Source organism: Orcinus orca, chromosome 16 (genome assembly GCF_937001465.1).
Source record: "Orcinus orca chromosome 16, mOrcOrc1.1, whole genome shotgun sequence".
NCBI classification, from domain to species: Eukaryota; Metazoa; Chordata; class Mammalia; order Artiodactyla; family Delphinidae; genus Orcinus; species Orcinus orca.
This window is the reverse complement of record NC_064574.1, coordinates 65,740,862-65,761,856: the sequence shown is the minus strand read 5'-3', so window position 1 is coordinate 65,761,856 and position 20,995 is coordinate 65,740,862. Positions and strand designations below refer to the sequence as shown.

The 20,995-nt window shown below is 40.6% G+C and overlaps 1 protein-coding gene and 1 pseudogene across 1 annotated transcript; one reads left to right on the top strand and one right to left on the bottom strand.

The window, feature by feature from the left end:
- The first annotated feature begins 430 nt into the window (after positions 1 to 430).
- THUMPD1 (THUMP domain containing 1) lies at positions 431 to 10,513 on the top strand. Its single transcript, XM_004268544.4, has 4 exons — positions 431 to 3,149; positions 4,690 to 4,864; positions 5,848 to 6,096; positions 6,551 to 10,513. Exons 1-4 carry the CDS (start codon positions 2,919 to 2,921, stop codon positions 6,970 to 6,972), a joined length of 1,077 nt encoding a protein of 358 aa, XP_004268592.1. The 5' UTR covers positions 431 to 2,918; the 3' UTR covers positions 6,973 to 10,513.
- An 8,153-nt stretch (positions 10,514 to 18,666) lies between these two features.
- On the bottom strand, positions 18,667 to 19,549 carry LOC101287971 (14-3-3 protein epsilon-like; annotated as a pseudogene).
- Between the last annotated feature and the right edge of the window lie 1,446 nt (positions 19,550 to 20,995).

The following is a 20,995-nucleotide window of genomic DNA, read 5'->3' as shown; positions in this document are numbered from 1 at the left end:
GTTCTCCAGGGATAGACCCAAGTTCACATGCGTTCAAATTTAGGTTCCAGCCTGTGGGATGAGTCTGTTGGACATCTTTCTTAAGTAGCTTGCAGGTGTAACGAAAGTGCAAGTATGACACAACCGCTGTCAGCTAAGGAGACAAATCCAGTGAAACACCTGGGGTGTCATTCAATCAAATATTGGCAGGAAAAAAAAAAATATTGGCAGGAGCCAATTGGCAGAGGTAAGGGCAGAGGTAAGGGCATGTTATGTATTTTATCTTATTTTACTTTGCACTATTTTATTTTTTGATTTATTTCCCTTCTAGCTTCTTTCCTAAAAGGATTAAATTTAACTTTCAATACGTTACACATACAAAAGAAACATTGAAATAAGAGATTAAGAAATAAATAATGAATTTAGGAGACTGGATTGGGGAATGGATACTAGTGCCAAAAAAAAAAAAAAAATCTAGGCTTTGATGAGCCACAACTGTTTTCAAGTCCACATTGGTTGAACAGTAACTGTGAACTTAGCACTTGTCATGCCTGACCTTAATGAATTTTCCCAGTAGCCCATGATGTGGGTATTATCATTTCCATTAAAGTGTTTTCCATTAAAGTCAATGAAGAAACTTGACTTAGGTAACTTGCTCAGACTTCCACAGCCTGGGCATGGCAGAACTGGGATTTGAACTTGATTTGACTTTAGAATTTGGGCTCTTAAATCTTACATGATACCGACTCTGAAGGTGGCAGGTGTTGAGCAATCAAGTCAGGAGGATACTGGGGTTCAGTATCAGAACATCTATTATCTGAAGATGCTGGGTATCAAGAGAATAAGGCAGGAAACCCTGGATGGATAGCGAGGTCAGAACATGAAGGGTATCTAAGAGTGTGGTGCTCAGGGCCAGAACGGATTCTGTACTGAACATACAAGTATAAGTTAAATGGTAGTAACTTTGAAGATTAGGAAGATAAAGCAAAAGGAAATTTAGAATGTCTTACACCAACCCCTCACTTGTTGGACTGTAAGCCCTCCTGAATATGTGAAGCAAATAGGTTAGTTAGAATAAAAGGCAAATTCCTCAGAGCACCATTATACACTCCACAAGATGTCAAGTGCCACTTTCTATAATGTCAACATTTCTTCTTTAAAAAACACAAATACAGGAGTCAGAAGAGGGGTTTACAAGGCACATCATAGAGCCCGTAGTGTCCAGTGATAGATATTAGTCCACTGACCATGATTGGTGCCCTAAGGAGGTGAAAGTTCACATAAGCAGAAACTGTGTACAATTGTGTTTCCAGCATTGCCAAGGAAATCTCTCTCTAAATGAAATAATGAAGTCATAGTCATGAAGAAAAAAATGAAAAAGAATAAAGAAAAATCAAGAATAAACACAGGCTGAGTTATTTAGAGCTGGATTAAGGGCCTAGTTCAGAAGAAAGTGGAAGTGTCAATGTGAAGTTGCCACTGGATGAGGGGGAAATTTATATAATTCTGATATCTAGAGTGGGGGTTGCAAGTTTGCATATTTCTCTCACCTAATAGGGTTTCTCCCAATATAGCAAACGTGAAATACAACAGAGTTTGGTTTTCAAGTTTGCCTCCTGATTTGCACCTCCAGCATGTAGGACTCAAATATGCTTAGGGGTCAAACTACATATCTTAACTTTTATCTTATGCTAACTTCTAAGATCCTAACGACAGAGGGTAGTGTATGGGCAACTGAAATTCACCTAGTGAAAGAGAGGTTCTGGGGGAGACCAATGCTGTTTTCCAGCTTCTATGACATGGTTTAATGGGATCAGGACTGGGGCGTACTTGCCCTTTCAACAGCATGAGTCTTAACCTTTTTTGTTTATTGAACATTTTTTGGGTGGAATTCAATTCAAAAACATTTTCGAGCACCTACTATGGGCAAGGCATTATGCTAGGCACTGAGGATGAAAAGAAAAAAGTTTTCCAGCCAGCTCTCTCTATGCCTCCTGACACCACAGCAAGGCCAGCGTAATGAGACTGCCTTTCACAAGCAACTCAGGACCTCCAGAAATATATGCTATGCAATCTCCACAGATGACACTCTGAAAAGTAAAGGCAGAAGCAAAGATGAAAGACAAAATGAGATGGTGATAAGATTTTTGGAAATAATGGTAAATCTGGGGTTAGAATCAAAGATTATTGACTCTCAGGTCAGTGCCCCTTTTGCAGATCACCTCCTCTAGGATTTGTAGTAACTGAAATCTGGCAACAACTTTGTACCTGAGGAGTAGTTGGGGCTGAGTGTGGGGACCACTTACTCCTCCTGAACACATTCTTCGAGTGGCATCTTTTCAACGGTATTTGAAAGAATATATTAACATGATAGTTGCTGAGACTAGGGATAAACCCCCAGAGAAAGCAGTGGGACAAACCACCATTCTTGGTTGTAAGTCACATAGAAACATATTCTGGCAAGTTTAGGCTGAAAAGGAATTTATTGGGAACTTTTGGGAAGCTGACAGAATTATAGGGGAGGTTGGGGGAACAGATGCCAAGGATGGTTGCGGAATCTAGGAGGCTTGAACCGGCATCAACGTTCTGGAAAGTGCTACTACCCCCACTTTTGGAATGGCTGCAAAGCCGCTGATACTGGACGCGCAAAGCCGCCTCCACCTGCGGCAGGCAGGCCACTTCTCTAGGGAAACCCCTTTTTCCGGCGGTGAGGTGAAAGCGAGTGCCTGTCAATCCTGGCGAGGCTCGGGCCTCACGCCACCTCTCGACAGCCTGCCGCCCACCGGCTTTAAGACCCGGCGGAGCCGGAAATGAGGCTTGGAGGCGGGACTAGGTGAGGTCATCGCGCACACCTGACGTAATCAGCCCGCGCCAGCAAAACTGAGGGCGCGAGGGCCGTGGAAAAGCGCGTTTCTTGCTTGCCTCAGCTCTCACGTACCATGGCGTCCCCCGTGCAGCAGTCTCCTCAGCCTGGCGGCGGGAAGCGCAAAGGCAAGGCTCAGTACGTGCAGGCCAAACGGGCTCGGCGCTGCGATGGCGGCGGGCCCCGGCAGCTGGAGCCCGGGCTACAGGGCATTCTCATCACCTGTAACATGAACGAGCGCAAGTGCGTGGAGGAGGCCTACAGCCTGCTCAACGAATACGGAGACGACATGTATGGTCCAGAAAAGGTACCAGCCCCGGGGAGGGCGGGCTTGAGGGAGGAGGGAAGGGTGGCAGGCCGGCTCCCTGTATACGCATGCGCGAGGTTGGCTGCTTGAGTGGCGGTGAAGGGGTGTGTCCTCGCCTCTGTGTCCTCTCCGCCCCCCCGCAAGGCCTCGGCTCCCGACCCCTACCCGGTCTTGTGCTTAAATGTTTGCACTTTGGGCTTTTTTTCCCCATCATTAATCACGGTTGCTCCCATGTATAGATTGCTTCCTGCGGTTCAGGCCTTGTTTCTGAAGCTCTTTCAGAAACATTTACTTCTCATCGTAGCTTTGTGAAGTGTTGCTCACCGGGACACTGAGGTTGAAGTAGGTTAGGTAGGTACTAGCTGGTTCAAGTTCACAAGGGCACACTTCATTCGTCCTTAAGGTTTTTGCCATACCTTACCACCATTTGAACATTATGGCTGTAGTAATGTGTTTGTCCTAAGCAATAACATCTCTAAAATAGTGTTTTTAGTACTTGCTAGTTACTTCTCAAATGCATATAAAAATACATTTCAAAAAGTAAGAACTTTTTGAAACAATACCGTATAAAGTCTCATTGTCCCATTTTGGAAATAATTATATTATTGGCTTAGGATTTGGACCAGTACACACATGCACACCCCAAGGAATTAAGTGGAGGAGCATAGTACAGAGGGCATTTAAATTCACGTACTGTCATTTACTAGCTCAGGGGATAGGCATGTTATTAATTCTGCTGAGCTAGGTAAAAAAGAGAATAATGATAGGACTTAAGAAGGTTGGCTAAAATAATTGCATATGGGGCTTCCCAGGTGGCGCAGTGGTTGAGAGTCCGCCTGCCGATGCAGGGGACACAGGTTCGTGCCCCGGTCCGGGAAGATCCCACGTGCCGCGGAGCGGCTGAGCTCGTGAGCCATGGCGGCTGAGCCTGCGCGTCCGGAGCCTGTGCTCTGCAACGGGAGAGGCCACAGCAGTGACAGGCCCGCGTACCGCCAAAAAAAAAAAAATTTCATATGTATATAAAATAATATCCTGGTATACAATAAAATCTCCATAAATGTGTAAAATTACCATTAGTGCCTGATTGGCAATCCCATTAGTGGAGCCGAGTGGGCAACAAGTGCATGTCTTGTCTACACCGACAGCTTGAGCAAGTTCTTGAACTATTTCAGTAGAACAGGAGTAAGGATTTTTAACTTCATAACTATTCGGTTCAGTCTCATGAAAGGAGAGTGTCATATCAGGTGCAGTCATATCTATTGATAGGATTAAGGTCCACCCTGAAATGATTCATCTGACGAGCACATTTCCCTCTGCCCCAGACTGTCAAGATGCTTTAGAAAACATTTTCAAATGATATGTACCACAGTCTGAGTGAACTTCCTTCTTCCTCCACATTTTGGAGGGAATGGTGTCTGAATAAAAAGCTTTATTGTCAATATTGAATCATCTGCCACTGGGGGTTTCACATGAGTAGTTAATTAAGAGCTTTTAACATAAGCTGTTGTGGCATTTCTGCTCATTAGTTTTATGCAAACAGTTTGCAGACAAGGATCAGCAACCCTCTGGAAGTGACGCAGAAGATGATGATGTGGAGGCCGCCTTGAAGAAAGAAGTTGGTGACATTAAGGCGTCTACAGAGATGAGGCTGAGAAGATTCCAGTCAGTGGAGAGTGGAGCAAATAATGTCGTCTTCATCAGGACACTTGGGATAGGTGTGTCTGACTAATACATTTTAAGATGATTGATCCTGTAATATCTGGACACCTGTCTCCGAGAACACTGCCTACAAAATGGCTTGATGGGCATGGCTCAGTTAATCATTTGATTGCATCCTCTCTACACTGTGTTAGCACTAGGCATATGGAGAGGTAGAATGGGGTGGTGGACATAGGGCTTAGGAACAGAAACCTGGCTTTGCCACTTTATCTGTATGTAACTTTAGGCAAAACAAGAGTACACGGTTCTGTCTAAAAGGAGCAGCTGCTACTCAACCCCAGGCAGTTTGGAATGGCTCCAGTCATTTGGGAATGTAGTCTTAGGGGAGCCAGATCTTCTGATTTTTCAAAAGAAGTTGGAAATCTGGAGAAGTTTCTAGGTTTTTAAATGTAGCTAACTACTTTAAAAATACTGAAAACATTGAGCAGCCCAAAACAGACTCGTATATAGTCAGGATGCCTCCTGAGTACTACATTATGATCTTGTGCATTCATGGCTCTGGGGCTCCTCTGAGGTCTGAAATCTAGACTTCTGTACAAACTTAGCTAATGGATTGATTAAATCTTTTTAAGTGACTTGCAGATTTTTGTTTTGTTTTTGTAGAAAAGCATGTACTATTTAATGTTTATTACTTCAATAGTTGCTGCTGATACAGGAAAACAACAGCATGGTGTTGTCATCAGATAAATTAGACATCACAAATAAGTTAACTCCAGTGTCTTCAAGAACAATTGTTTTTGATAAAAGCAGAGTTAAAATATGAGATACAGTATTAATACAGAGTAGGCACCAAAGAAATATTAATTGGGAAAAATGGTTGGTTAAACTTGTTTAAAATTCATTATGATGATTTTTTCTACTCTACTGTCAATTTATGTCACTGCCAATGAAAATTCATTTTAGAGAGTTTGAAGAGTTTAAAATGAGAACTCTTAAACTTACCTGTTTGTTCTGTGCTGAGTTTTTCTTTTTCTTTTAGAACCTGAGAAATTGGTGCATCATATTCTCCAAGATATATACAAAACCAAGAAAAAGAAGACTCGGGTTATTCTACGAATGTTACCCATCTCAGGCACATGCAAGGCTTTCTTAGAAGATATGAAAAAATATGCAGAAACATTTTTGGAACCCTGGTTTAAAGCTCCAAACAAAGGGACATTTCAGATTGTATATAAATCTCGAAATAACAGTCACATGAATAGAGAAGAAGTTATCAAAGAATTGGCAGGTATGTTTCTCTTAGTGATTTTACATAGGTGTGCCACGGTAAATACTTGTTTATAAGATTTCTTTTTTTTTGAGATTTAAGGCTTACATTTTTGAGTGTAGAACAAGTATATTAAAATGCTCTTAAATAATATCAAACCTAATTTTTCAGTATGTTGGGTATGAGATTTTTTTTGGTAGTTAGATACTAAAGTCTTTTCCAAATCAAGATTGAATTTTCTTTGGGGAAAAAAGTGCTGTTGTTAAATGTCTCAGGATTTTATTCGTATTTATTTATTGAAAGCATTCAGGGAATTTGATGGAAGTCCATGTAGAAGAGTGGAATTTGATGAGTGGACTAGTATATACATATTGTTTTAACAAATTCTAAATACGAGGAGATTAAAGATTGTTTTTGTATCTGCCAAGCTTAAAGGTATCCTTCTTAGCCTGTTTTCCTGTTATTTTTGTTACAGGAATAGTAGGCAGCCTCAATTCGGAAAATAAAGTAGATCTTACCAATCCACAGTACACAGTGGTAGTAGAAATCATTAAAGCTGTCTGTTGCCTGAGTGTTGTGAAAGATTACACGTTGTTCAGAAAATACAATCTCCAGGAGGTGGTGAAGAGTGCCAAGGACTCGTCACAGCTTAATGCAAAGCAGGCAGCGCTAACAGGAAATGGGAAAGAAGCTAAACTGGAATCTGGTGACAAATCAAATCAAAAGGACGCAGCAGAAGGAAAAAATAACCAGCAGGTGGTACCAGAGGATAGTGAGGAGCTGGGTCAGACAGAACCAGTATCTGAGACACTTGTGGTGAGTGAGGGGGCCGCTAAACCTGAACTTGCAAGTCAAGTCACAGAAGGATCTGAGTCACATGGAAATGACCTTTCATAGGAAAAGAAATCATTTGGTGTTAGAGGTGGATTTCTCAACTGCGGTCCTGTGAGATGTTGCTGGGATTCTATATAAAATTGTTACTAAAAATATTGTTTTTGAGTTTGTGTGCTGCATAATGCTGTACTCACAATAATTGAGCAGCCCCGTTAATAGCTTTGTTAGAGATCTTTCAGCCCTGTATGGCAGTGTGCATTTGGTTGAGCTAGAAGAGGCTATGGATAAATTGGTGAACACTACTACACAGAGCGGAGGGTGGCGGGAGGATGATGTTGGCCTCTCCCTCTTGATTACCCTCCCCACTCCCCCGCTTCTGCACTGCCAGCTGACTTATGGGAGTGAGCAAGCTCTGTGAATCGAAACTCAGAGGGAAATTTTCATTCTAAGGAAGGAATTTTGCATTTTGCAGCTCAGCTGTCCCCTGCCACTTTGTTGTAAACATTGCAAAAACATGGGCCATATAGGTTAGAAGTGTATTGTTTTGTGAAGTTTCTGTACCTTTTGTGATTTTCTTGTTTAGTTTTTATGCCCCGCCCGCGTTTTTCTTTGGCTGCTCCGCGAGGCATGTGGGATCTTAGTTCGACAACCAGGGATTGAACCCGCGCTCCCTGCAGTGGAAGCTATGCCCATTTTTATGTTTTCGTAACATTTGTTACAACCAAATCTGATGGTGCATTGCTGCAATTTTTGGAGGCAAGGTGTGAGATAGAAGTGTTCATTCTAGGCATAAAATTACAGATATTTCTGATGAGGTTAGTTATGAAGAATTAATCTTCTGAGCTATTACAGTATGCTAGTGCAGCAAGGCACGCAAATTCTTTACAGTGTAAGCTACTTTACAATGTAAATGGACTTATTCAAGCTGTTCCATTCCATATCCTTTGTGAAATGCAACTTACAAACAGAACATTTGCTTCAGCAGTTGTAACTATAAATCATAGCTCCCTGACAAATAAAGACAATTATTTTAATGGCTTTGGAATATCAAGACAGTAAAGCTTTTGTTCAAAAAATCATGTTCAGTGAAAAGGTTTAGGAAGCAAATTATGTAGTAGCAGAACTTTTTCCAGGAAAGAAAAATTCACATAGTTGGTAAGAATCTAACAGTACCAACATTAAAATGCTAGGTCAAGAAGCAGTACAAGAAATTGAAAAGACTTTTCTCTCAATGTAATAAATTGACTTATGTCACATGATACTAAAGAGGTTTTGTTTAAAAGCAGCAGCAGTTGCTGATGAATCAACAGATTTCATGAATATTTGTCATGCTATAGCAAGATTTGTAAATTATGAGGAAATTCAAGGAAACTTTCGCCTGCTAGGAGCCTCCCAAAACAATGGTCAGTATAAATTTAATAGGTCTTCATATCTGAAAAACAACAGTCTGCCATCTGTACACCTGGTGCCCCATCAGTGGCTGGCTCCATGACAAGTTTTACCTCATTTTAGTAAAAGAAAATCCTGACGTTTATGTTACAGCACACTGCTTTCTTCACAGAGAAGTGCTGATATTAAAAACTTGGAGATGAAATGAAGAAAGTTTTAAATAATGTTGCAAAAATGGTTAACTTAATTAAAGATCCATTTTATGCAAGAATGTTTAAAAAAAAAAAAAACTAAAACCTGAACAAAGAGCACATAAATCTCCTACATACAGAAATCCAGTACTTACCAGAGGAGGAGTTCTCTACAGGATATGTGAGTTGAAAGGTGAATTACCAGTAAATTATAAGTACAATAAAATACTAGGTCAGATTTTGCTAAATGCTTTGAAGACGAAGAATGGCTACAGAAACTAGTCTATTTAGAAGACATTTTTTTCATTGCAAGAACAAATGAACAGTTTTCTGCAAGGGCCTGGAGAAAAATGTTTCTTCTTAAAAGTGACAGGAGTCTTAGATTAAAAGAAACTGACTCTTTGGAATAATTATGTTGCATAAGGCACTCTTGAAATGTTTCCACAGCCACTTGGGTTTGAGAATGAAGAAAGCAACAAGTCTCAGGTCTTACTTAAACTCCTCTTGCAGAACTGCAAAACCAAATTAAATAACATTTCCCCTCCTTTTCCCAACACTGGTGTGTGACTGGGTGAGGAACCCTTTCCCAAAATCTCAGCCTGGGATTTCTTCACTGAGAGAAGAGGAAGAACTCAGAGTCCTCTTCTGACAGTTCTGGACTTCTGTGAAACAAGAGCATCTTTCAACTTAGTGCTCACACTCATATACATTGAGGATCCCCTTAATTTGAAAGTTTTTTCAAGGGTTCCTCCAGGGTAAAACTGAAAAAAGATGGAAGAGACAGACACCAAAGAGGGCTGCAAAATTAAATGTCCGGATTGAGAATACCAAGGGGTCATGAAATTAGCTTTTGGAGTTGGATTTTATTAAGTTTTAACAAGTTCGGAAGTATTGTTAAGTCTTCCTGCACCAATGGCCATGTTTGTTTATTGGCTAGTGAACATGGAAATATATTTTTATCCTCCTAGCTAGTGGTCCTGCTGGTAAAACGAAGGATTTGGGAGGAGCAAAGAGAATAGAAAGGGCCTTGCTGATGCAGATGAGGCTGGAACTTCCTTATATATCTTTAGATATTTAGAATGTTAACTCTTAATAAGTGGAAGTTATCTTGAAAGGATGATAGGAGCATTGTAACTGTCATTGGGGGAACACGGATGATAGGATTTTGGTGCCTTCATCAGACTTTTTCCAAGACAAAGATACTTTTATTTTGATAGTACAAGACTCTGGGAATAAAATTGGCTGTATGCTTATAGAACGTACAACCCTGTGGAACTGGGTTCCTTTTATTTTGTGAAAGCTGCTACTCTACAGAAAGATTTTGATATAGTAGTTTGTTTTTAATCCTCTTTTGTATTTATTTTTATCAATATTTGGTAAGACCTTAGTGTGACAAAAGCTATTCTTCCCCAAATGTAAGGTAGTACGGTGTTCTGTTGGAATCTGAATTCAGTCGTTGAAAAATTTGTTTTCAGGTTTACCAACTGTTTATTTTCACTGACATCTGAGCATGTTATTCTATAAATGACAAGATTCCAGGGTGGGAATTGAGTGCTTTTTGTCCTTTTAATTTTTATTTAAAAAAATTATGTCAGGGCTTCACCTGGTGGCACAGTGGTTGAGAGTCCGCCTGCCGATGCAGGGGACACGGGTTCGTGCCCCGGTCCGGGAAGATCCCACATGCCGCGGAGCGGCTGGGCCCGTGAGCCATGGCCGCTGAGCCTGCGCATCCGGAGCCCGTGCTCCGCAATGGGAGAGGCCACAACAGTGAGAGGCCCGCGTACCGCAAAAAAAAAAAAAAAATTATGTCAGTTAAACTCCAGTGTTGTGGTTTAGTAAAACTTGTTTTGCTCTGTGGAGGAAAGAGTGTTAAATTTGATATTTTAAAACATGTTTCCCTTTAGTTAAACATGGTTTCTAAATGTTATTTTTACTTGTATTTTGCTTTAGGTATGGCCAGATATTCAGCTTGTTTTTCAGTTTCTGATGTTTTCAGAAAAATCAAAATAAATTTGTTCCCTAAAGACTGGTGTTCTCTATCTCTCCTTTTTCTTTCTGCCTCTTTGTAAATCTCTTGCTTTATTGTCATAAAGTAGATGTATCATAAAAGATGTTTTTATGTCAAATTATGTATCAAAAGTCATGTACATTGTCCAAAAAGTAAAGATACAAAAATTTATTAATTGCTCTTGAATAACTAAAAACTCTTAAGCGTTTTGTATCTTATTCAAGCATTAGATATTTTACAGTGAGTTTGCTTCAAAATGTATATAGTACAGTACTTAATTAAGTTCATTTAATTGGCTTTTGAATTCTTTACATTCCTCACTTTAACATTAATATTTTAATTCACCTTAAAGAATTAGTAGCATATAAAGATTTTAAGCAGAAGAAATTCTGTCTTGAGCATTTCTGTTAGAATAGTTCTAATCTTTATTTTGAATTAATCAGGTAGTAGATAAATTCATTGTCTATTGTGCTTTTCTAATTAATCATTTGAGCCCTGCTATTTTAAACACTACAAGTTGTTGTTTGGTCAGCGTAACAATTTTCTTCCCAAATATTTTTAGATTTTTACTTATTTATGTTTTGGCAAAGTACAAAACAAAAATTCAGTTGAATTTTTCAACCGGGAAAAATCTTAAGCATTTTAAGAGAGTAGTCACTGAATTATCAGGAAACAAGGACTAAAAGAAAGCAGCCCTGTTAACTACTTAATACCACAGTGTTCTTGTTAGGCTATGTTCAACCCCATTCATGGTCTCTTAAAATGTTGCGTTTGATTTTCCCAGTGATCATCTTTGGGAGTTCTTTAACAAATTCCACCTAATCAACGGAAAAACATATTATGAGACACTTGATTCCATTTTTACTCTCCCAACTGTCAGTATAATAGGGGAGAGCTTTCATGAAACTCTGGCATTGAGTTTCAGGGTCTGGGTGTTGTCTTAACTGAAGCTAATTGGATGCCTTGGTCACAAGAAACTGTTCCACTTATATATAAAGATGACAGTGGAGCTCCATCATACTGGTTTTTAGTGCAAATTCACCTGTATGCTTTGACAGAAGAACAATCCCTTTATTCTATTGCTTTCCTCCAGTTCGAACCAGACCTGGGTCTCTACTGCCCCAGTGAAATGGAGGCCACAACTAAATGCAAAGAGAAACATCAAGTTAATTCTTGGCTTTTGACCTTTTAAGAGCTGGGTCCTGGAGGTTACCAAGGAGATTTTTAGAGGTAATTTTGAGTTTATACAATTTTCCCCTTATGCCCTGACTTGACAGTAAACTACTTTTGTTCTCCCTCAGGATATGACTACTGTATTTTAAAATGTCCTCAAACATTTCTGAAAAGCAACTAGTCACTAATTTAGTGAATTGAATAGAGAAAATGTAACTAGTTCTTAGGTTGAAATTAACTACATTTTAGCTGAAATGATGGCAGTGGAAATGGAATTCTCATGTAGAGGATCAGTCAGTATCAACTAATAGGATTCTAGGACTAGAAGGAAATTGCAGTGCCATCTGTGTGTCTTTATACAGAATTATGCTTAAATCCCTCCTTTGAAGAAGAAGGTTTCAGGAAAGATTCCACAGTTTCTTTGGATAATATCTTCATCTGGAGCCTTAAATTTGGTCACTTGATACTTAAAGGCACATGCTTTGAATTTATGAGTGTGTAATGGCCCAAGAGTACTATGATAGATAAGTTAGGTGCTGTCTTTAAAAACAATTTGCTGTCTTAAAAAAACAATTTTTTTTCCTCATATGGAATGAAACTGATTAGTCTGATAAGGATCCTTAGTATTTACTTAGTATTGCAGAGTTGACCAAAGATTCTAGTTCTTCAAACATTTGTAGTGTCCTAATATAAAATATTTTAAAGCAAAATTCTTAGGGCTAAAGTTGAAACAGTTGTCTTCTACTTATATAATGAGTTACTATAAAGTCAAAAGCTAATAAAATCTATATACTTACTAGTTTAGATCCTCATTTGGTAACGCACACTTAACTTTTGTGCACAATACTTGCCTTTCTTGGGTATTTGTAAGGTGCAGTTGATTTTTTTACATGATCCTGAAGTTCAAGAGTTAATTTCTCTGGGTTGGATGATTTAAAGGGTGCAGATAAGACAACAAAAGCTTTCACTACCTGCAGGAAAAAAAATCAATTTATATTGATAGATTTGCTTTTCAGACACATCAAGAATTTGGACCAATGCTGAACACTAACTGGTTCTTTATTGAACCAGTTAGATATTACCCACCTGGACATCATAGGGTAGTACCCTTTCCCCACTGAGCCTGGTTTAATTTCTTGCCCTTTCTGATTGGCACAAATTATTCCTTATTAAGAGGACATGTTTTATGTAACTATGTAAAATTTCATTTTCTGTAACTATATCATGACAATGAAATCCAAGACCCAGCTTTGACTGGTTTTCCCAGTATTCAGCCTCATCTTCTGAAATGTATTATCTGAGACTAGTGGTTCTCAAACTCGAGTGTGCCTCAGAGCCACCTGGAGCATTGTTAAAACACAGATTGCTGGGCCCATCCCAGTTTCTCATTTGTAGGTCAGGGAAGGGGCAGGGGTATTAGAATTTGTATTTCTGCCAAATTCCTGCGTGCTACTGATGCTGCTGGTTTGAGGACCACACTTTGAAAATCACTCCTTTTGACTAAGAGTGCCATTAAGTGCACCTTGTAACTCCCCACTGGGGCTCTCTGGGGTCCTTCCCAGTGCACTGGAAAGATGAGCTACTCAATTCTGAACCTCTTCAACCCCTAACACCTCTGAGACTTATCCTGTGTGAGGAGGAGGCAGGAACACCGAGTAATGATAATTCCCCTTCAGTCAAACGTAATTGGGCAATTTAGAAGTTTTGGGAAACACCATCACAATTTAGAGCATGGTGGGAGCACTTCAGGGGCTCAGCTGGCAGTCCTGGGGTTGAAGGGTTAAACTTAAGCTTTGTCCATTAAACATACCACCTGTCTGTCCGTAACCCTCGTACAGCATTAGCCCAGTTTGCACTTTCCACTGTTCCAGCACCTCTGGATTGAGTGGCTCCCCTCCCATCAGGCAATGTGGAAGCTTCTCGAATTTACATCTGAAGAGAGAGTTGCATGGGGTCTTTGGGGAGAGAAGTATGAGTGGCTTTCATTGCCAGATAACTAGGACATTAGCAACAAGCAAAGAGCTAGGAGAGGCAAGTCTTAGGAAAGTTCATTCAGTGAATATTTGTTGAGCACCTACTCTCTAGCCAGACATTGTTCTAGGCACGTGGGGCATGTTATGATTAAAACAAAGATTCCTGGTGGAGTTTACACTTCAGCAGGTTATTCAAGAGAGGAAAAGGTTGGAGAAAATGCTAATAAGGATATTAAGCACTTATTATGAGCCAAGAAACATGGCAGCTAATATTAATTGAACATTTTTTATGTTACAAGGGCTTTTGGAGCACTCTCATAATCTTCACAAACCCTATTTTTTAAATGAAGACATTGAGGCTGAAAAAAGTTAAAGAACTCTTCCAAGGCCTCCCAAATAATAAAGAACAGAGTTGAATAATCTGTACTCTGCACTTATCACTTGTCAAGTATCTCACTCACCACGCATGCTGTCGACATTGAATTCTTACCAGAACCTCGTGAGGTAGCTCTTAACTATCTCTTATGGATGGAGGTAAGGCAGGCTTAGCAAGGTCCACTGTTAGAAAGTAGCAGAGCCCTGCCTGTTTGACTTTGGAGGTTGAGCTTTTAACCAGTGTCTTACTACTCAGCTGCCCAACAGGACTCAGGTGAGAAAGCTTGGAACAGCCCGACCGATACAGTGAGCCCCAAAATGGGTAGTAGGGTTTGGTAGGACATGAATTGTGTCTATTCCAAATAGAATAGCCCTTGAATTAATCTTGAAGGGTGAGCAAGATGTTCACATTCTGAGGGCCACAAGGAGTTGATCAGGAAAAGAGAAGATTCCTATCTGCTTTATTCTGTTTCTCATAGAATTCTCCCTCCTAGATGTCTACACCTTGGGGAAACAAAGGATGTCCTTTTTCTGTTTGTTTTGTTTTGGCTTTGAAGCATCCACGTTTAGGGGAGAAAGGGGTGACTGTGATGACTTAAATCGTTTCTCTCTTCCTTTCTCTTATGTATTGAATTCATATTAGTTAAATAAATATACTTTATAACTTCACCTAATGTTCAGGTGATTTGGCTAAGTTGAATATAAGCTTCAAGTCATAAGACTTTATTAACTTCAAGACAGTATAAATGTAGTTGTGGGTTCTTTTAGGGTGGGGGTGATGGGAGTGCTGAGATTGTAGAGCTCTGGTTGTCTCTGGAAAAATGTTCAGTTGCCCTTAGAGGCTTTCCCAGTGATTCTTAAACTGGGGATGTGGGGGGTGGGTTGCCCCCCAGGAGACTCTAGGCAATGTCTGGAGACATTTTTGGTCATCATCACTGGTGGAGAGGGAAGTGCTACTGGTATATAGTAGGTAGAGGCCAGGTAGAATGCTGCTCAACATGCTACAAAGCACAGGACAGCACTCCATGACACAGAATTATTTGGTTCAAAATGTCAGTAGTGGCGAGACTGAGAAACTCTGGGCTATCCTGTGCCGAAAAGGGGAGATCCGTGATGCTGGATTATAACTTTTGTTTGTGGTTCAAGTGGAGATTTCTGCCCAAATACCTCTTAAGGTCTTTTAGCACAAGCATCCAGTACACAGTGGGAGCGCTGCACAGGGTCGTGATGGGATAAGTGGTAAGCGGCTGGATGATGGAGAAAGACACAGATGTCAGCAGTGGTTAATTAAAGGTCATGACTGGAGGTGATGTCTACAACCTCTTATTCTTGTCCATTAACATGTGCTCATCTCATGGTCATTCAGTAAGAAAGAAAATACAGTAATATGATAGTTTTAGGCCTTTCTGGGTGGGTAAATTTACTTGGCAAAAAGGAGAAGGAGCCAGACATGCTGCTGTGGGGATTGAATCAAGGTCAGTTCCTAAGTTCTTGCTTGATCAGTTGGTTAGATGGTATCATTTACTGAGCTAAGACATTAAGAGTTTTATTTTGTAGATGTTTCACTGGAGATATCTAAGTAGAGGTGCCAACTAGGCAATTGGATACACATGTTGGTAGTTCAGGGGAGAATTTAAAAAAACAGTTTTCCTGCCTACCTTCCACAGAGGGTGTATCCAATTCTGAGGCTGCTCTGAGAGTGCTGGACCATCTTGGGAGAGCCTGTGGTCCCACTGGCGAAATAAATGGCCATTGGTTCTTGAATTCCTGTCTCCACACAGCTGTGCTCTGCAGAGGTGGTTCTGCAAAGTATAGGCCCCAAGATGGTGGCTGAACATGGCAGACCAGTCTAGCTCTGATATTTCTTCTATGGTATTTTTGGAGTTATGACACTCCAAAGTTGTTGGTTTGAAGTGGGGATTCCCTTTATCTTGAAAAATACTCCCCAAATGTGTAAATTTCAATGTGAAATTCATGTGAGTTCAAAGTCCTCTGTCTTCTGTGAATTTTGTGGCATCTTTAAGGTTTCTTGGGGACTCAGCCGAATGTTGCAGAGTTGTTTAGGATAGGGGTCTTAGAAGTGGGGGAACTTGCTACCCAGGGGATGTGCAAGACAACTGGTATGGAGAAGAAAATAGGAGAACTTCAAATTATATGTATTTTAGAATTCATTCTTTAAAATGTTTATTTTTGATATTTGTGTGATGCACAAAAGTACACGAATATAATTTATAAATAAATAAACATGTATTAGGGGAGTGTGGTAAAAAATATTTTACTGAGGGATGTGCATATTCAATCTGAATAATGCTACCTTAGGGAATTACTACACTGCTGAATGACTTTATTAACTTGAGAATAATCATACTAGTAATCATAATTACTATAATTCTTACAGAGTGATTACTCTGTGCCAGGCATTATGCTAAAAACGTCACATGCTTCATCACATTTGATTCTTCTACAACTCAGTTGTGTAGATACTATGCTATCCCTATTTTACGGATAAGTTACAGAATTTTAGAGATGTTCCTTGACTTATCCAAAGGTACTCAGTTTATGAAAGACACAAGCAGCATTCTCTAGCATGGCCTTGGGAGAGAATTTTGGGATTGACCAATAGGATTTGGTTTACATTAACTAGTAGGATAAAATTTTATCCCAACAATGGAAACTGCCTTCCTTCAACACAGTTTAGATGGCTTCCTTTTATAAGCTTCTCTGGAAGAATTTTTTTTTTAAATGTAAGCTACTTAACAGCTCTTTGAAGGATAATACTATTAATTAACATTTTACTCCCTTTTTTTACAGTTTAGGAAGGACTTTCTCACATATTAGCTTATTTTATCCTCAAAACAACACGATATATGTGCAGTATAATTATCTCCATTCTACATATGAGGAAACCTGAGGTTAAGTGATCTGTTTGTTCATTCATTCCTCAGTAAGTATTTCTTAAGCACCAACTAAATGGTAGGAACTGGGGATAGAGTGATCAATCAAACAAACAGTGCCTTTGCCTTCTGGGAGGTTACAATTTAGGACAGGGGTTGGCAAATTTTTTTCTGTAAAGATCTAGACAGTAAATATCTTAGGCTTTGAGGGTCATAGAGTCTCTGCTGTAGCTACTCAACTCTGCTCTTGTAAGATGAGAGCAGCCATAGACAATGTGTACTCAAATGGGTGTGGCTGTGTTCCAATAAAACTTTATTTATAAAAGTGAGTACCAGGCTTCCCTGGTGGCACAGTGGTTGAGAGTCCACCTGCCGATGCCGGGGACACAGGTTCGTGCCCCGGTCTGGGAAGATCCCACATGCCACAGAGCGGCTGGGCCCGTGAGCCATGGCCACTGAGCCTGCGCGTCTGGAGCCTGTGCTCTGCAACGGGAGAGGCCACAACAGTGAGAGGCCCACGTACCGCAAAAAAAAAAAAAAAAAAAAAAAAGTGAGTACCAAGCCAGAATTGGCTCATGGGCCCTAATTTGTCAACCCCTACTGTAGAGGAGAAAAATAGACAGTAAATAAAGGAACAAATGAATGGATACGATATTTGGATAGTGATGAGTACCATGAAGAAAACAACAGGATGTGATAGAGTGGCTTGGAACTCTACTCTCATCAAAGTTCGCCTACACTACTTTGGCAATGCTTAATTTATCCCACCTTCTCACTTCATTCTAAACACTGGCCTGAGATGGGCCTGATTTTAAAGTACTAGTTCCTTATGAGAAGAACATATATGGCAGAATTAGATGAAAAACAGAGGGAAGACGGTTTGCACTTTCTAAAGCAAATCAATGGAAAGAAAGTGGAATGTGTGTAAAGCATTACAAACCGCCACTACCATTTATTGAGTACTTGATAAGTGCCTGCTATCTCACTTAAAATTAATCCCAGTGTATAGACGACAACCGGCCCAAGGGTTGCAAAGTGAGTAAGTGGCAGAACCAAGATTCAAAGATACACTTCCCAGACTCCAAAGACCTGTGTCATATACCAGACTCCTTATTTCTTGGTGAGTTTCCTAAAGTCAGCTAAATAGGGAGATGTGGAATTGAATTCCTAGGAAGGAAACTTTAATTACTGCATATATTTTATTTTATTTATTTTTTTTTTTTGCAGTACACGGGCCTTTCACTGTTGTGGCCTCTCCCGTTGCGGAGCACAGGCTCCGGGCACACAGGCTAAGCGGCCATGGCTCACAGGCCCAGCCACTCCGCGGCATGTGGGATCTTCCCGGACCGGGACATGAACCTGTGTCCCCTGCATCGGCAGGCAGACTCTCAACCAGTGCGCCACCAGGGAAGCCCTACTGCATATATCTTAAAAACTCTTACATGTCATCCCCTCTTGAGAAAATGAATAAATATGTGATGATAAGGAAGTTAATCAAGAAAACATCTCTTATCAATCACTCAATATAAAAATATAAGATTATTTATTTTGCAAACCGCTTGTTCTTAATGGCTCAGAAATTATTAGTACTCTTGGTGGATTTGTGATGTGAATGTATTCAATGGATAGGTTGGGGGTCAAGAGGACAAGTAATATCCACAGAAATTCACTCTTGCCTTTAAGAACTTTTGAAAACTGTTAAAAAACAAAAAACAGCAGGGCAGGAACCTAAATTCTGAGACCAAAGGTGAAAGTCAGATTTGGTGGTTCTCAGTGACAATGGGGGAATTTCCAAGAGGGGTGAAATGGTGCAGGGTGGTCAGAGGTGGTTTCTCTTGTTGGCTTCTGTGTCTCACTGATTTTTCATCTTCCACATCCTGCAGCACTTCTTTATCCTGCTCTTCACCATCACCCTTCATGTCTGAAGTCCATAGTGTCAGATTATCACATAACGATTGCATGATACGTGTAGAGTCCTTGTAGCTTTCTTCAATCAGTGTATCCAGTTCTGCAGCTGCATCATCAAAAGCTGCTTTTGCCAACCCGCAGGCATGGTCAGGGGAATTAAGAATTTCATAATAGAATACAGAAAAATTGAGAGCAAGACCTAAGTGAATGGGATGTGTTGGAAGTTCTGCCATTGCAATATCACTAGCAGCTTTGTAAGCCACTAGGCTGTTCTCTGCAGCCTCCTTCCTGTCGTCTCCCGTGGCAAATTCAGCCAGATACCTGCGGTAGTCCTCTTTGATTTTATAATTAGAAAACCTTGCCCAGAATGTCCAGAAAACAGATTAACTTTAGCTCAGTCTCAACCATTTGCCAATATTTTCCCATCATTTTAGTCTGTCTTCTCCTCCCTTTTTTTTTTCTTTCTGTTCCATGCTGCTGATTATTCCCCAGGAAGCTCTCCTAGGTCCAATCACATTTTTATATGCAACAGATAGGAGGTTTCTTTCTTCAGTTGTCAACTCCACATCCATCCCTGCTGCTTTCTTCATTGATTCCACCATTGTGTTGTATCGCCCAGCCTGCTCGGCTAGCTTCACATGGTGCACCGGATCCTCCCAATCATCCGCAGTGGCGGCGGCTCCCGCGGGGTCTGCGGGCCTTGGATGGAAGGGGATAGCTTCTCTGACACTCTCCCACAATTTCTTTTATTTTGTTTGATTGTTTCCTTGGCTTTTCCTTGTTTTTTTCACGGCCCTCTTCACTAGAAAGGAGCTCTTTGGGTAGGGACATTTTGTCAATTACCATCTACTTCCCAGAACCAAAATAAGGTCTGGAACATATTTGGTCAATGAGCGAATGCATGAATGAGTGAACACGGGGACGTGTATTCATTTTGTTACTCTCAGTGAAACATTTGTACCAGTGATTCCTGAACAATTGTGGGTCACATTTTCCTTGAGAGTAGTGTGGACATAAACACACGTGACCGTGCTGCAGACAGCATGAAATGCTCTATTTTCCTTATGAAAAATTGCACCTCAACCCATTAGCCTTAAATTGTCCAGGCTTCTTAGGCCAGAACATATGCATGCCTTTAAATGCTTTTGGGAAAAGGTACGTGTGAAGTCGACTCAGCCCACAGAATACTTTTAACCCTGCAAAACAAAGGAAGCCTTTCCACTGCTCCTTGAGGGAGCCTACAGACTGGTTGAGACCCACAACCAAAATTATTTTAGAATAAGGTCCATACTGCTCTCTCTGACACCAGCAACATGCACCAGGGTATTGGGTTGCTATCCTCATGCCCACCGCCAATCTGGGGATGGTAGGTGGTCAGTTTGAAACACCACAGCCTTCTCTTACATCAAAGCAGCAAATTCTTGCTTTACCAAGTCTTCCTCTGGTTGTGAAGTGATGGAAGTTATTATTTGAAGGTAATAAAATTGGTTACTTGTGGGACTGATGGAAGTTATTTCATCCATCTGCCATCTCTAAAGCACTTTTCATGGAAAACAGCAGCCAAGGATACACGCAGTAAGTTAACAACAGGTATGTAGCTTCCTCTAGGTTTGCATTCTGACCCTGTCATGTGTATGTCACCAAATGCCAACTTTTAAAATAAGCTCTCACAATCAAGATGGTGATGCTAGAGAAATTGTCTGGTATAAACTGAATTTCACATATTTAAAAATGACCAGAAATGCTTTTTTTTAAATGAAGAAGATGAAAGAGAAATGGAAAACTAGTGTAAAGAATGTGAAAATTTGGTTTCACCGAAATATTTTCATGGTTAAACACAATCATCTGCCGTTTAGCATGTGTAAGTAGTAGTCTGTATTTATGCGGCCAGTGCTTACAGCAGTACAAATTATGCAAATACATGCATAAATTCTACGCTTCATTCAACACTCAAAAAACCCAAAGATTGGGCTTCCCTGGTGGCGCAGTGGTTGAGAGTCCGCCTGCTGATGCAGGGCACATGGGTTCGTGCCCCGGTCCAGGAAGATCCCACATGCCGCAGAGCGGCTGGGCCCGTGAGCCATGGCCGCTGAGCCTGCGCGTCCGGAACCTGTACTCTGCGACGAGAGAGGCCACAGCGATGAGAGGCCCGCGTACCGCAAAATAAAACAAAAC